This window comes from Mangifera indica, chromosome 9 (genome assembly GCF_011075055.1).
Source record: "Mangifera indica cultivar Alphonso chromosome 9, CATAS_Mindica_2.1, whole genome shotgun sequence".
In the NCBI taxonomy this organism is placed as follows: Eukaryota; Viridiplantae; Streptophyta; class Magnoliopsida; order Sapindales; family Anacardiaceae; genus Mangifera; species Mangifera indica.
The window spans coordinates 2,766,070-2,781,076 of record NC_058145.1 but is presented as its reverse complement, the minus strand read 5'-3'; the positions used below and the strand labels follow the sequence as shown (position 1 = coordinate 2,781,076).

Here is a 15,007-nt window from a genome sequence, read left to right as displayed (position 1 = left end):
TCTGTGGACTCACACCAATCCCTATTTCCACATAATTTAACTTTAATCATTATTAATTAATTATAATTTGATTAATTCATGTATTGTTTTTGTACTTTTTTGTTCAAAAGGATTTCTCCTCACTAAGTTGGTTTCTATAAGAGTAGTGTTAACGTAGTGTTGGATCCGAATCGAGCATGTTGAGGTTTGAAAATTGACTCGATTTGATTTAGCTTAATTTAAATTCATTTAGTTTAAATTTAAATAAAGTTTGAGTTAAAAGATTCAATTTATTTTGAAACCGAGGCAAATTCAAGATAGAGAGAGTTCGATTTGGTTTGACTTATGACTCGATTTAAATTATGTTAAATAATTATTAAATGATATCTTTTTATCAATGAATCATGAATTTGAATTATGAATTAAAGTCATATATTCGAGTCATATATTTAAACTATAAATTCGATCTAAACTCAAACCAAATTATTTTTATTCGAACCGAACTTGAACCACCCTTAATGTTAGCTTGATGAACTCAAGCCAAGGGGTGTTCAAAATCAGCTTGGTTCGTATCCACTCTTAGTCTTATTTGAATTTTAAATTTATCAAACAAATTTTTTAGTAAACTTAAATGTGATAAATTTATACACTATTTTTGTTAATTTTATTTTTTAAAATTGATATAAATATTGATGCGTAATATTATTTACATCTAGTGTTCAATATTCAATTAAATATTTGAATGATATATTATTATTTAATTAAATATTATTTTATTTTAAATTTAAAATTATCTAATAATAAAATGACACATTTTCTGAATATCAAACCTAAGACAAAATCAACCAATTCGAGCTCAAATTAAATAATTATGTTTAAACACCTCAAATTTTAAAATTACATTTAAATTTCATAATTTATATATTCATCAATTATTTTGATATTTAAAATAAAAAATTTAACATTGTAAGTGAAATATTAAAACAATAATTTAGTTGAGCTCGATTCGAATTGTGCTCGAATTGTACGAATATTTTTTAATTTTGATATTGAAAGATGAGTACTAGGTACCTTGAAAGAGTAGAAAAAATTCTTAGAATCCCATATAAATACTAAATTATGTAATGATGAATTATCAGAAAAATGGAAACAAGAATCCATCAACTTTTTGATAAAATATGAAAAATGATACAAAAATACAAAGTACAGGCAGGTATGTGGGGTGTCCTCAAAAGTCAATAAAGTGATTTTGTAAGGATTACAACTGATTGGTATTTTCACCTAAAGCTAACCAAATTGGTGGAGTGTTGTCTTTTTGTCTCACCCCTCAACTTTCATTAATTTACCTTTAAGGACCTTTACTTTGAATAACATGGTTTTAAAAATCGAATCGAATTAGTCAGCCTGATCTGTTTGTATTTGTTAGACAACTAAACCCAAAATATAGTAATCGGACTCATAATTACTGTATCAGATAAATTAAGATTTTATAAACGTGATAAAAATTCGAACTTAGATTTTCACCTTATAAGTTTTAATATTTTATTAATTTTACTAACCCCTGAGGTAGACTATTACATATGAGTAAAAATAGTTTTGATTCTCTTAAAGATCAATATTCTTAAAAGCAGATCAAACGTTGATTCAATAAAAGGAGTGGTCCAGTGCAATCGACAATTAGACCGGTTAACTGTATAATAATAATATTTAAAACAATTTTTTTATATGAATTATTTTAGTATTAAAATGAATTTAAGTTTGATAGTATATATAGTCAAAATTAATAAATAAGATTTTGAGTTTAAACCTTAATAATGATTTTTTTAAATTGGTTTTTTTATTCGATATAATTGTTTAAATTATTTGATTTAATATGATCTAATTCTAAAAATGATTTTTAAGTAAATTATAAACTTTATTATTGACAAGTGACGATTTATCTGATCAGACTAACTGGTTTGATCCGATTTTTAAAGTTGCATCCAAAAAGATTTATTATGAGTGAGAAAATCTCACTAATCATTTTCAAGTTTGAAGCATACAGAGTCCATGGACCCATTCTGCTTTTTATGTTCTCACTACTATGCCAAGGATTTCTATGCAATTTTTTTATTTATCTAAAATTGACTGTTGAAAAAGTAATTGTCCATCAAGATTAATTAATTAAGTAAATAGAGACCATTTGTGGTTGAAAATTAATAGAGTCAAGTTGAAGAAAGATAATTGGGTTGAGGGCCCTTGGTATGAGTAATAATATATTTATATAATTTGAGTGTTTAAATAATATATTATTATATAATTAAATACTATTTTATTTTTAATTTAAAATTATATAGTTATATAATAACATATTATTAGAAATAATTAAACATGTCATGATCAAATTCAATGAATTATGTAAGTAAAGATTTGCATACCCGAAATAATTTTTGATGAAGTTTCTTCGTATACGACGTAAGGTATGTACGTTAGTCTATTTTCACGACTCAATTTGTATTACGTATTGCTTTTTCAATTAGGGAGACAAGATCTGTGCCAATATTTGTGTGTTGGGTGGAGAAATCTTTTTGGTAAAAGAAATAACGTATGTTTTTTTTTTGGAAGACAATTAGAACTTTATATAAGAGCGCAACTGTCAATTATTAATCACCAATAACTGTCATTTGACAGTTAAAAAAACCAGATCAGGTTGACTCATCATGGGTGGACTTGTATCCAATACATATACTCTATATATCTAAATTATATACTAAAAATATGTATATATAATTTAATTGTCAAGATATTGTTAAGTTTAAAGCATCCAAACCATTTTCCAAAAATATTTAGGTCCAAGGATATTTTCCACTTAAACTTTAATAAACTAAATTTTCACAATTTAAGTTTTAAAAAGTCAATTTTACACCCTACATCTAATTTTGTTAGTAAATCTATTTGTTTTTAGAAAATAACTATTTTACGGTTTTATTAAAATTATAAATATTTTATTAATACTTATTATAAATATTAAATTACTAATATATTATTACTAATTTAAAAATTTACTACTTTTTAAAAAATATTAAAACTATAACAAATGTTAAAAAATTGTGTTTTGGTCAATTGTTTGGGGGTTAAACTTTTTTTAATTCTTAAAACCTTCTAAAAATTCTATTTAATCTTATATTATCAAAAATTATAGTTCCCCCGCTAAACTTTCGAAATGAGAAAATAAAAAAATAAAGGAGAAAAAAATAAAAAAATAAAATTATAAAAAATAAAAATTTCTACAAAATAATATTCCTACCATTTTACTTAATAAAACCATAGTCAAAAGTGAATAATAATTGAAAATCTTACTTTTTTTAATTTATAGCATGAGAATTTACCATTTTAATAAATATTAGGTGAAAAATAGTCTTTTGACCAAATATTTTTATATATTTATTAAAAAAAAATCTTGATCAAGGGTCTATAATTTTTTTTTAAAATTAAAAAATCACTTAAAAATTACAAAAATTCCCAAAAAATAATTAAAAAAAACTTTGATTAAGAGTTTTTAACCAAAGTTGAGAAATGAAAATAAAAAAAAAAGTTAACATAATTGGCCAATTTTCTGGCCAAAAAAACAAAAGTATTGGCCCGTAGAAAGAACAGTGCGTATTTTAGCTGGCGACAAAAAGCTCTAAAATTTCGGCGACCAAAAATATCTCATCCAACCACCACAATCATTATGATTATGAACAACACTATCTCACTCGCTTATGCGATGGATTGCGTTGAGCCGTCAGTATTATACATTATCAGGGGAATTTACTTGATTTTAAAAACATTTGACCGGCTACTTTGAACAACTCATTTTATAATCGGATCGAATATCTAGTGATTCAATTGATTTGTATATCAATCAATACATAGATACATACCACAAATTTATGCAACTTTGTCCAGCTATTTCGATCGGATAATAGGTGATTTTCGTGTCAAAAACCCATCAAAAGGGAAAGAGAGTGTCGATAGATGCACTGAAATAACTCACAGAAAAAAACGATCATCGAAAATAGAAAATATATTTTTTGAGATATAAATGTAATATTTTAAATTTTAAGAGACACAACTATTAATCGTAAAATATAAAAATTATAAATTGTGAGATAAAAAGTAACATTTTAAAAGTAAATAAAAAAAAATATTAATTTTTAAAATTAAAATGAGAAAAAAAAGATAATATTTTTTTCTTTAAATAAAGTTAAGGTGAAAACACATGGATTTATGCAACTTTGTCTAATCATTTCAATCAGATGATAGATGGTTTCTGTATTAGAAAACCATCAAGGAATGACAAAGAGTGTCAATAGACGCATTGAAATGACTCATTGAGAAGAACAGATTATTGGAAATGAAGAATATATTTTTTGAGATGTAAGTGAAATGTTTTGAATTTTAAGAGAGACAATTATTAATTATAAAATATAAAAATTCTAGATAATAGAATAAAAAATAACTTTTTAAATATAAATTAAAACAAAAATTATTAATTTTTAAAATTAAAATAAAAAAGATAATGTTGTTGCTTCTGATATAATCAAATTTAATAAATAAATAAATTTTTAAAATTTTACAAATATAAATTTGAAAATACAAAAAAGACTTTGGGCGGAGACAATTCTTTTTGGCCTTGTAAAAATGATCCAGCATGGTATGAATTGGCACACGTGCTTTAATTCTGAGCTCAAAATACTATTAATTTGGTTTCAAATTAACTGGTCAAAATCAAATCTTCTGGCACATACGGAGAGAGAACTGTTATGTTTATGCATCAAATTGGTGATTTTTTAAACTTTAAAAATATTTTTTTACTTTGGTAAAAATAATTTCCATACGAGAGTAAAGTTACAAAATCACTGAAGGAGTCCATTCGGTAAAGGCATTGAACTGCCAAGGACTTGGGATTCGACGGGCCTGTCGAACTTTAACAAGCTAAAGTGAAAAAGAATAAGCTCTTATGAGCCCAATTCCAATTACCCTTTTCCTCATTTTTTTCATCCCACTAAAAACCATATATATTAAACATGATAGTGAGTCGTATCGGAAAGTATTGAGATGATTCATCATATCCATAGGCATGGTAATGCTTGGACATGTCTCAAGTTTGAGTCATATTCTTATAAGTCTTTAACGAGTTAGTCTATCTGTTTTAAGAGATCGACTCATTATTTTATATATAAATATTTTTTAATTTTAAATTATTTTAAAATTTTCACTTTTTTTTTTGTTAATAATGTCAGACCATGCTACAGATTGAACCTTAAGACACTAATATTTTTTTTTTGGGATGGTGGTGTGGGGAAGGGTAGATCTCAACACTAAGTCTTTTCTTTTCCAATTTTTTTTTAATTTATAATTTCTTTTTTTTTTTAAGTTTTTTTTGATAAATTTATTATAATAAACTCAAGTTGAATTTTTATTGATTCAAATTTAAATCGGCCCTTATTTTGATTTAAGGTTTAGAGTTTGAAATAACGAAGTATCACCCATTGTCAATACAAACAATTGGTATCGATAATGGTAAAACAACAAACAAGGGACGTGAATTAGGCAATAAACCATAAGGTTAGCGATACATTGGCTTAGTTGTTAGGCGACACTAAGGGGACACCCACAAATCGTGGCTCACCCACTGCCAATCCCCAACATATTCCATGTCTCCCACTGCACAGCACCTCCGCATCACCCTGCCGCATGGTATCCCCACCGAAAACCATATTTGGGACACCCTTGACAATTGACACCCATAGATTCTAACAGATCACTGTGAGCCCAAATGTTAAAGTAAATTGCATTCTCTCCCCTAAAACTATGGCATGTTATAACATCAAATTTTTGAGTCACAAAATCTATTCAAATTACTTGAATAGTTTAAGGGATTATCTGAATTTTCAATTGAAATGAAAAAAAGTTCAAATACAATATAAACCCATCAAAGTTTGTGTTGTCAAAAATTACCAAAAAGTTTATCATTTACTTTTTCGCATCTAAAAACCCTAATAAATAAGAACGTAAATTATTTGCATTTAATTCACATTTTAAACACATCATTCTAAATTTTTTAACCCAAAATATATTAAAAGCGAATTTTATATATTTTCCGTATTAAACGTATATTTTTACCATCTTTTATGTTTTTCTTTTTTTATAAATTTTTTAAAGTGCAAAAATGTCCCTTATATTTTCAATTAATTATTATAAATCATAACTATATAAAATAAAAAATCTAATTTTTTATCATTCAAATTTCTAATATCTTCTAATAATTTTTTATGATGATTGAATCGTGTTTATATGTTATATTATATTATGTTAATAGTCAATTAAATATTTTATATTTAAATTGTTAACCAGAAGATTTATGAAAAATATTTAAATTATGTTTGATATTATCATATTTTTATAAACATATTATTAACGATGTATTGTATTAAACTTGTATATACACATTTCGTATTTTTTTCGTATCTAAATTTTGTAACTTTTTTTTAAAAACATATTTTCTTACTATTTACCATCTATTACCAGTTTTCATATTTACTAATTAGGCTTAAAACTTGATGCCACTTTATTGTAAAGTCTAGGTTTTCGGTAAAGTTTTAAAAGTTTTGGATCTATGGGGTTTTACAATGAACTTTGGAGCGTTTTCCCTCACTACTCAGTGGTTAGGGCTTAAGCTGCTTGTGGTGAGGTGTTCTCTAGGGTTTTAGAGAAAGCGCTCAAATTAGCACAATTCTCTGAAACAAGTGTCACCAGAGAAATGGGTTTCTGGGGTGAGTTCTCTCGTAAACTCCCAAGAGCACTTTAATTTCCATCCAACTTGTATCTTTTGTTTTTGTTACTGAATGTTAAACGTGTTTGTTTGCCAAAGAAACCGTCAGAAAGAAACAATAAAATGAATGATAATTTAATTAAGAGTATTGAGTTTCGATTTTGTTTCCGAATGATTCGATTTCGTGTTTGTGTATGTGTTTTTTGTTGATTTCTTTTTTACCAGGAATCGAAGTGAAACCCGGAAAACCTCATCCTTATCATTCTGATAATGTGCAAGGAACGCTTCATGTAACTCAGGTGTACATCTGTTTTAATAGGCATTAATCCATATTGAGATTCAATTTGTTGTTAAATTTTGCATTTTCGGCATTTCTGTTTTTTTGATCACTTTGCTGCTAATAATGTATTTTGAATAAATATGACACTGGCTCTTTCCTTTTGTCTATATGGATATACTCTAGAAAAAGTAGAGGTAAAATAGTATAGAAGGATATGTGTGTAAGATTAAGGCTTAGTGGCTACATGTGTAAAGGTCATTGGATATCATAGATGATTTTGTACTTCTTTTAGAAATTCTTTTCATCAAATCAATGAAACTTTATAAGTCTTTCGTTCATGTCAATGGAGAATACATAATTGGATATTTGTTGATACATGGCTTGATATTATTATGGCATGAAGTTGTAGTAATACTACTGACAAGCAATTTAAGTAAACAATGTGATTTTGTAACTACTTAAGCGTTTTCTTTATTTTCTTTTGATTTGATATTGTTTAAAGTTTGAAGTGTGTATGCACCCAAATGGGTGCTGTGCACTTACAATTTTGCATCTGGCTAAAGCTTGAAGCAGTCTATGGCGTTTTATTGACAGTAAAATGTTATTGATGTTGAATTACATGTTCTAGGTGGTCTTGAATTATAGAGAGGCTCAAATGAGCAATGTGTAACTGGTTTTTGGCTTAATCATTTTTATGGTTGGTGACTTGTCTTGGTCTCAGAGTCTATTGAAGGAGTAGATTTTTTTATTGATTTATCATAATTTGTACATCTTTGTTTGTCTATTGACCTTCATCGATCTGTTGAAAGTTGTCTAATCCTAAGTTTATTATGTTTTATTTGATGAGTTAGGCAACTTTAGGCCTTGGTTCGTCAGCAGAAAAGACCATACTTCAATGCTCCGTAGGAGATAAAATTCCAATTTTCTTATGCTCTTTATTGCCAAATAAGAACGAATCTTGCTCCTTGAATCTTGAATTTGATGAGGATGATTTGGTAGCCTTCTCAGTAATTGGTCCACGAAGCATCCATCTATCTGGTTACTTTGTGGCTGATGATGGAGATCACCTTCGAGATGAATATGATTCGTATCCTTTTGATTAGTTCATTTTCCATTGATATTCAATCAAAACTATATGCATTTATTATGAGTACTAATTTGAGTGTCAATGATGATGTGTCACTATGTGATTGAGTGAGTTTGAATTAAAGAAAAAGTAACACTCAAATCACGTGGTGATATATCATTATTGCTGTCCAAATTAGTACTCATTAAAAGTGCACATAGTCTTACTTATTGATATTTTATTTTGTTTTAATTGTGGGCCAAAATGATATTTTATATACAATGGAGTCATTTTATGGTTGTATTAAATTTCCTTTACTTAACTTGAAGTGATTCGTATGGGGAGGATATCATGGAGATTAATACAGATGACTCCTCTGAATTTGATACCGGAGATGAGTATGAGGATGACTTTGCTGATGATGATGATGACTTATTCCCACCTTCAACTATCCGTAATAGTGGAGGTAAATTGTCATTGAAAATTTGCACTCTTAAAAATGAAACTTTAAGAGATTCTCTATGACCTTCCACACATGGTGAAGTTTCAATTTCAAATAGTTATAAAATACTAATTTTATCCTATTTAGTACCTTTAAATCACAACTGACCTCCAAATTTAGGCCTTTCATTAAAGGATTGTTGAAAAGAAGAAACTGCACTGAATTTTTAAGAAGATTTTGTCTCTTCTTGACAGCAAAAGAATAATTTAGGTCTACTTGATGAAGTTTAAATGGATTTTTAAAGTAACTAATTTATCCTTTTTATTACCTTTAAATCTAGTTACAGTTGACTTCCAAATTTAAACCTTTCATGAAATGATTGTTGAAAAGAAGAAACTGTATTGAATTTAAGAGGATTTTGTCTTTTCTTGATAGAAAAATGAAATTTTATGTCAACTTGATAATTGTTTCTATTTACCAATAGCCTAATAATGCATTCTGAATGTGTGGGCATATTAAATTAGGAATAATCCTTGAAGTCTTCATTGAAAAATGGTTAGTTAGAAAAGACTCACACTCGGTCATGGTCAAAATACTCCAGTAAAGTAAGCACTGCTACTGTCTTATTCACTGGTGACATATAGAAGCGATTTAATCTCAATTGGTCTATGCATTGGTGCTTTCTCAATTGTGCAGGACATTTACTCCATTTCTTCATGCTAGATTTGGTGACACTTAGATGTTTGTCTCTTGATGTTTTAATACTTTGTTAATGTAGTTGTGATTGAGGAGATAGTGGATGATGAGAAACCCATGAATGGGAACAATCAACCAAAACGACTAAAGAAAAAGGATCAATCAAGTAACTCTGAGCAACAAATTGTTGTCAAGAGTGGTGCCGGTGTCTCAGTCTTGGAAAGTGAAGATGAAGATGGCTTTCCGATTTCTAGCTCATGTAAAAGCAAAGGAATTTCTCAAGATTCCCAAGTGGGAGAGGATGAAGTGACAGATAAGAAAACAAGTGAAAACTCTGAGAAGAAGAAAGGCATAGGCAGCAGTGATGATGGTACTGGGAAAAAAAGAAAAGTTGAAAGTGTGGACCAAGATGATCAACCAGAGAAGTAAGTTAATCAATCTGTTGACGGAAATTATGCAAAAGCTCCTTTTTTTCTTTGGAGGTACCACTTTTGTCATATCACATTTGAAAAAGGAGTCCCTCTCCTTTACCTGCCTTGTTCAAACAAGGACTTGCTTTTTTCTTGCTCGTTTGTTAAGTGGGCATGCTATTAGGTTTAACAGATTTTTGTTGGGACCATTAATGGCTGATTTGTACTTGCAGTGAGAATTCTAGTTTTGTCATCATGTTAGCATAGATTTTAATATATAGCAGAGCCTGCTAATATTTGATTTTTCATATTATGTAAGCGTTTTCTAATTTTGATTTCAGAAAAAAGAAGAAGAAAAAGAAAAAAGAAAAGGGTGAACGGGGACAAATTAATAAAGCTGTTATTAGTGATGAGATTGAGGATCTCTCAGAGGGAAAAAATCAACAGGAGTTGAAGAGCCACAACATGAACCAGAAGTGAGAATTTCCATCCTTCATTTTGCAGTCTCAAGCCTGCGCATTATTACACTGTTATTATTGCCATATTGAAGTTCAGAGTATGGCCAAAATCTTTTTTGCATATATTCTTTGAATATGGAGGGCCAGTTTTTATTTCATGGTAATTAGCCATTTTTGGTTCATTAGTTACGAGGTCTGTGTTTCGCTTTAGGAACTATTTTTTACCCCAATTCTATGATTATTCTTTCTGATTGCTTTGATGATATGATTAGAAACTGATTCTGTGTTACTCACTCTAGGAAACAATAAATCTCACTATAAACACGTTGAAAGCTCTATAATAAACAATAGTAATATAAAACCTTAGAATTGGCTTAAAGTATGCATGTATGTATCCTCTTGCTGAACAAGTTTATGTACTCACTTTTTTGAAGAAGACTTGTCTGTCACGTTTCCTGAGGTCAATATGCTAGTATTACAGGAATAGTTTCTTGAGCACGTTATTTTATGCATGAGCAGGAACCTTGGCAATGATGCAGAGAATGTGCCTGATGAAAATTACCCTGGGAAGAAAAAAAAGAAACAAAAGAAGAAGAAGTCCCAGGAAAGTGAAGGGGACAGGAAAACTGACCAGACTGTTTCACCCATGCAAGAACAAGCTGTGTCTGAACCATCTCAAGTGAGATCATTTCCAAATGGATTGGTTATTGAGGAGGTAGCAATGGGAAAGCCAGATGGAAAAAGAGCTTCTAATGGAAAACAGGTCATTATTTGTCTTCTAAATTTCTTGTTTAATTTGACCAACTGTGCCAAGGCCTTACAGTTTTTTTAACCTCTTATAAATTGATGATCTTCTTACTACTTGCTTTTCTTTCTTTGTGGTTATAGACATTTCCTTTTATTTATTGTCCTACAAGTTTAGCAAGGTAAGAACACTGTTTAAGTATAATGAAAGTGCCTTATTATATTGCCAGCCAAGCAACACTGCTTGGTCTGTTGCTTTTAAAATAAAGTGCTTTAATTTTGTTTCAAATGTATATGCCACACGTGACGGAATTTTGAATCTATCATATAGACCAATTACTTGTAGATTTTGGTATTTACCAACAAAAAACGAAAATAGTTATATCTCTAGACATCACAAAAATAGGTATACATTGAATCTCCAATACTGGTTTAATGGATGACTCAAAATCGGATGTATATTAAATTTTGAATTACCGAATGTCATCTTGGTTTCAGGTCAGCGTCCACTACATTGGAAAACTGAAAAACGGGAAAATATTTGACTCAAACGTGGGCAGAGCACCCTTTAAATTCCGCCTAGGTACCATCTTATCAAGAGTCTATAGGATTAAAACTTGATTGTGTATTCCTCTGTTTTTAATTTTTTTTCTTTTGATTGTTCAGGCATAGGGCAAGTGATTAAGGGATGGGATGTTGGGGTCAATGGTATGCTCTGAATGATCAAGATTTTGCAATCTTTTGTTGTTGAAGTGCAAATATATGTTCAATATGTTTTCATGTGTCTGTTTATTGAATCACCAGGCATGCGTGTGGGGGACAAACGAAGACTTACAATTCCACCATCAATGGGGTATGCAATTGACATAATATCTAATTCACATCCTTTTTGTTGCCACTAGTCTTGATGTTCATTATTTTTGGTGGCATTATAATATCCATTGCATTCCCAAGAATTTTATTGCCCTTAGTAACCTATTTGTCTGTAATTGACTTCTCTTCCTCTTTTTTTCCAGCCTAAGTGTTTTGTTTGTAATTTTATGCAGTTATGGGGCAAAAGGTGCCGGGGGAAAGATACCACCAAATTCGTGGCTTGTGTTTGATGTGGAGTTGGTTGATGTTCGATAAACAGGCTGTTCTTTTTTCTCTTTCCTCCAGTTTTGAAGCTCTTCACTGTTTTAGTAGCTGACAGGTAAGATTATTACCGGAACTTTATTGTGTATAGGGTTTTTTTGGGCGGTTGTATCTCATTGCATTGTTCCAGTGGGAGTTGTGTGGTAGTTCTGTAAGCACAAATTTTGCAACTAACGCTGAAATTTATTGCTTTTGTCATTTTTTGTTATATCATGAAACTGTGTTTAACACTTAATATAGATTTTAATTATCAGTATAATCTTATTTTTTATTGAAATTATGAAAAAACTTTGAATTAATTTTAAATCTTAATTGTATTATTTTATTATTTTTTACTTTTTTCCTATAATATTAATATTAGTGTTGTTGGTTTTCCGACACTGACAAGGCTGTCATATTTCTGTCGCCTAATTCTCTGGTTCTTTCTATATTTAACCAGACTTTCCTTCCTTTACCGTCATTGAATGGATACGTCGACTTCTTGTCGTGCCAACCTCACCCATAACACCAGACCAACCTCAACTTGGTTGGATCTTCTTGATCTAATCAAGTCGAGATGTTTGGTCTCGTTGTACCTTGTTTTCTCTCCCCCCATTGCTTTGCCCCAAGAAGCCTTCAGAGTTGCAGCATCCATCCTTCTTTACAAGTAACCATCTACCAATAGTGCCATCAACTCACCTTGCTTACAAATCCTAATTTTCCTCTCTAAAGTCATTGCTGAATGAAGCAATCAACCAAAATCTATTCACGACCTCCAAGCCCAACACACAAATCCTATCTCTATCACAACCACAATTCCCAACTCGATCGCAATCTTATAATTGTGTTTGTGTGATATAGACATGTTTAATTTAGTGTTTTTCTGTTTTGTTTTATGAATAATATTTTGTGAAGTGACGTAGCTTAGCTTTGTGAGGATGTATATAATTGGTAGGTGGAATTGTGACAGTTGGATATTATGAAGATTAAGTTGAAAGAACTGGTGATGGATATGGAGAAGTGTGTTCTTGGCCAGTGCAAGAGTTTGCTTTGTCTAACCGTAGGTTGTGTTATTTGAGTTCAAATAATGCGAGGTTGGGTTAGGTCCAACCTCATAGCTTTGCCAAGTGATGTGAACCTCGGTCATGTTCATTGGCCGTTTTGAATTTGTTAAAGCTGGTAGTGTCACTGTGATCATTGATTGGCAAATCAAAGGTTGATGTTTTTGGAAGGTTTCTGAGAAATTCTTTAGAGTGGTTTTGTTGAAGTTTTGGTAGTGGATCTTGTTCAATCCACACTAGTTTTAACTGAAATTGAAGCTGGATTTAGGGCAGGCTCAGCTTCTACTAGGAGAAGAAACTTAAAAAAATGGAAATAAAAATTGAACTCTTTATAACTTTAGAAATGTTTTTCAGGTTGAGCAATGTTGTGTACATATTTTTTTGTATATAATTTAGATATATAAATGATGTGTTAATATATGATTGGTGTTATTTTATCTTTAATTCTAAATCGTTTAATCAGATGATGATACATCATTTGTGTATACTAATTATATATATTAAAGTGTGTAGATATAGTATTATTATTTCAGAATAATATTGAATGTTATCATATGATTGGGTTTAGTCGTTCGGTCACTAAGACAGACCTAATGATAAATTAATAACTCAAAAAATCACTAACAATAAATTAATAACTTTCGAGCCTCTCTTATGGCAAAGAAATTTAGTCCAATTGAAAACAAACTCAAGTAACCTGAAATCAATTCTAATTAATAGGTCAAATAGTTGATTAACATATCTTAAAGTAGCGTTTGGTTAGAAGAGATTAAAAATTATTATGGTAATTAATTTTTTATTATTTATATATTACTTTGTTTGATTTATAAGTAATAAAATATTTTGGAAATCTTTTATTACCAATTGTAATATGACAGATAATATAATAGATAATTTAATTATCATATTAAAATATTATTAAAATAATTTAAATTTTATTGTAATTATATTTTTATTTATTAATTTTTAAGACAAAAATAATTTTATTTTTAATTAATATAACAAATAATATAAAAAATATTTTAGAATAATTATATCCAAGATTATTTAAATAAAATTGTGTGTTGTATGATATTATAAGGTTTGGTTTGATTTGATTTTCAGGTAATAACTAGTAGTAAAGTTATATCTACCAATAGAGTTTATTAACTTATCGATGTAATTTGATGTAATATAATATTATTAAATGATTTTAAAGTAAAAAAAGATTATATTATCAAATTATATATTATTATATTAACTTGTTTGAATAAATCATAAGATTTATGTATATATATATATATATATAAAATCTTACCTTATTTGTAGAATTATAAAAGTTGCCAGTCTTGAAACTATAGGTTTATTTGAAGAGCTAGGCACAAGCATAGCATGGACGCAGGTGATTAAATCTCGCCCGTCCAGGGTAAAAAACATAGGGTGAAGAGGATGGTAATGATTGTCTTTGGGCCATGGAGGTCCGTGATAAGGGCATGAGATGCATGGTGTTAATAATTAGAATGGATTAGTTAGTTCTATCAATTTAACTATGTCCGATCATTAGAACATAGTTATCGACATTTTAATATATATATGTAATATAAATATTTGTTATATCTTTATAAATCATAGTTATCAATATTTTATAATATGATATAATATAGATTAAAAATGATAAGTATTATGAAGTATATCGAATTAATATGATATAATAGATATATTATACGATATGATATATATTAATAATATAAATTGATACATTTTTTAAAGAAAATAAAAATGTAATAAGGTGCATATGAGAAATTTTAAATTTTTAAAAATATATTTGATATTTTCCAAAACAATGGGTTATTAATTAGAATTTGTTATTATTTTATAAAAAATGTATCATATGATAAGATACGATATTTGATGTATAATACAAAAAATTTAATTTTTAATATATGATGTTATACACGGTTCGACACTAATAACAAGAAA

At 28.8% G+C, this 15,007-nt stretch overlaps 1 protein-coding gene across 3 annotated transcripts; it reads left to right on the top strand.

The window, feature by feature from the left end:
- The first annotated feature begins 6,620 nt into the window (after positions 1–6,620).
- LOC123226429 (peptidyl-prolyl cis-trans isomerase FKBP53-like) lies at positions 6,621–13,392 on the top strand. Of its 3 annotated transcripts, none has more exons than XR_006504326.1 (12): positions 6,621–6,779; positions 7,004–7,077; positions 7,910–8,145; positions 8,454–8,590; positions 9,345–9,687; positions 10,014–10,148; positions 10,650–10,893; positions 11,373–11,457; positions 11,541–11,582; positions 11,679–11,727; positions 11,921–12,066; positions 12,958–13,392. XR_006504326.1 is itself a non-coding variant. In XM_044650946.1 (11 exons), the coding sequence occupies exons 1-11, from the start codon at positions 6,767–6,769 to the stop codon at positions 12,000–12,002; spliced, it is 1,440 nt and encodes a 479-aa protein (XP_044506881.1). In that variant the 5' UTR covers positions 6,621–6,766; the 3' UTR covers positions 12,003–12,279. The 3 variants fall into 3 exon arrangements, 1 of the variants encoding a protein (XP_044506881.1); XR_006504325.1 differs by having other exon boundaries at positions 12,943–13,392; XM_044650946.1 differs by lacking the exon at positions 12,958–13,392 and having other exon boundaries at positions 11,921–12,279.
- Positions 13,393–15,007: the final 1,615 nt, after the last annotated feature.

What these genes read in the sequence shown, in the direction of transcription:
- LOC123226429 (XM_044650946.1), top strand. An exon ending in AACTATCCGTAATAGTGGAG is followed by an intron (nt 8,591 to 9,344) that starts GTAAATTGTCAT and finishes TTGTTAATGTAG; the next exon opens with TTGTGATTGAGGAGATAGTG. An exon ending in ATGGGATGTTGGGGTCAATG is followed by an intron (nt 11,583 to 11,678) that starts GTATGCTCTGAA and finishes TTGAATCACCAG; the next exon opens with GCATGCGTGTGGGGGACAAA.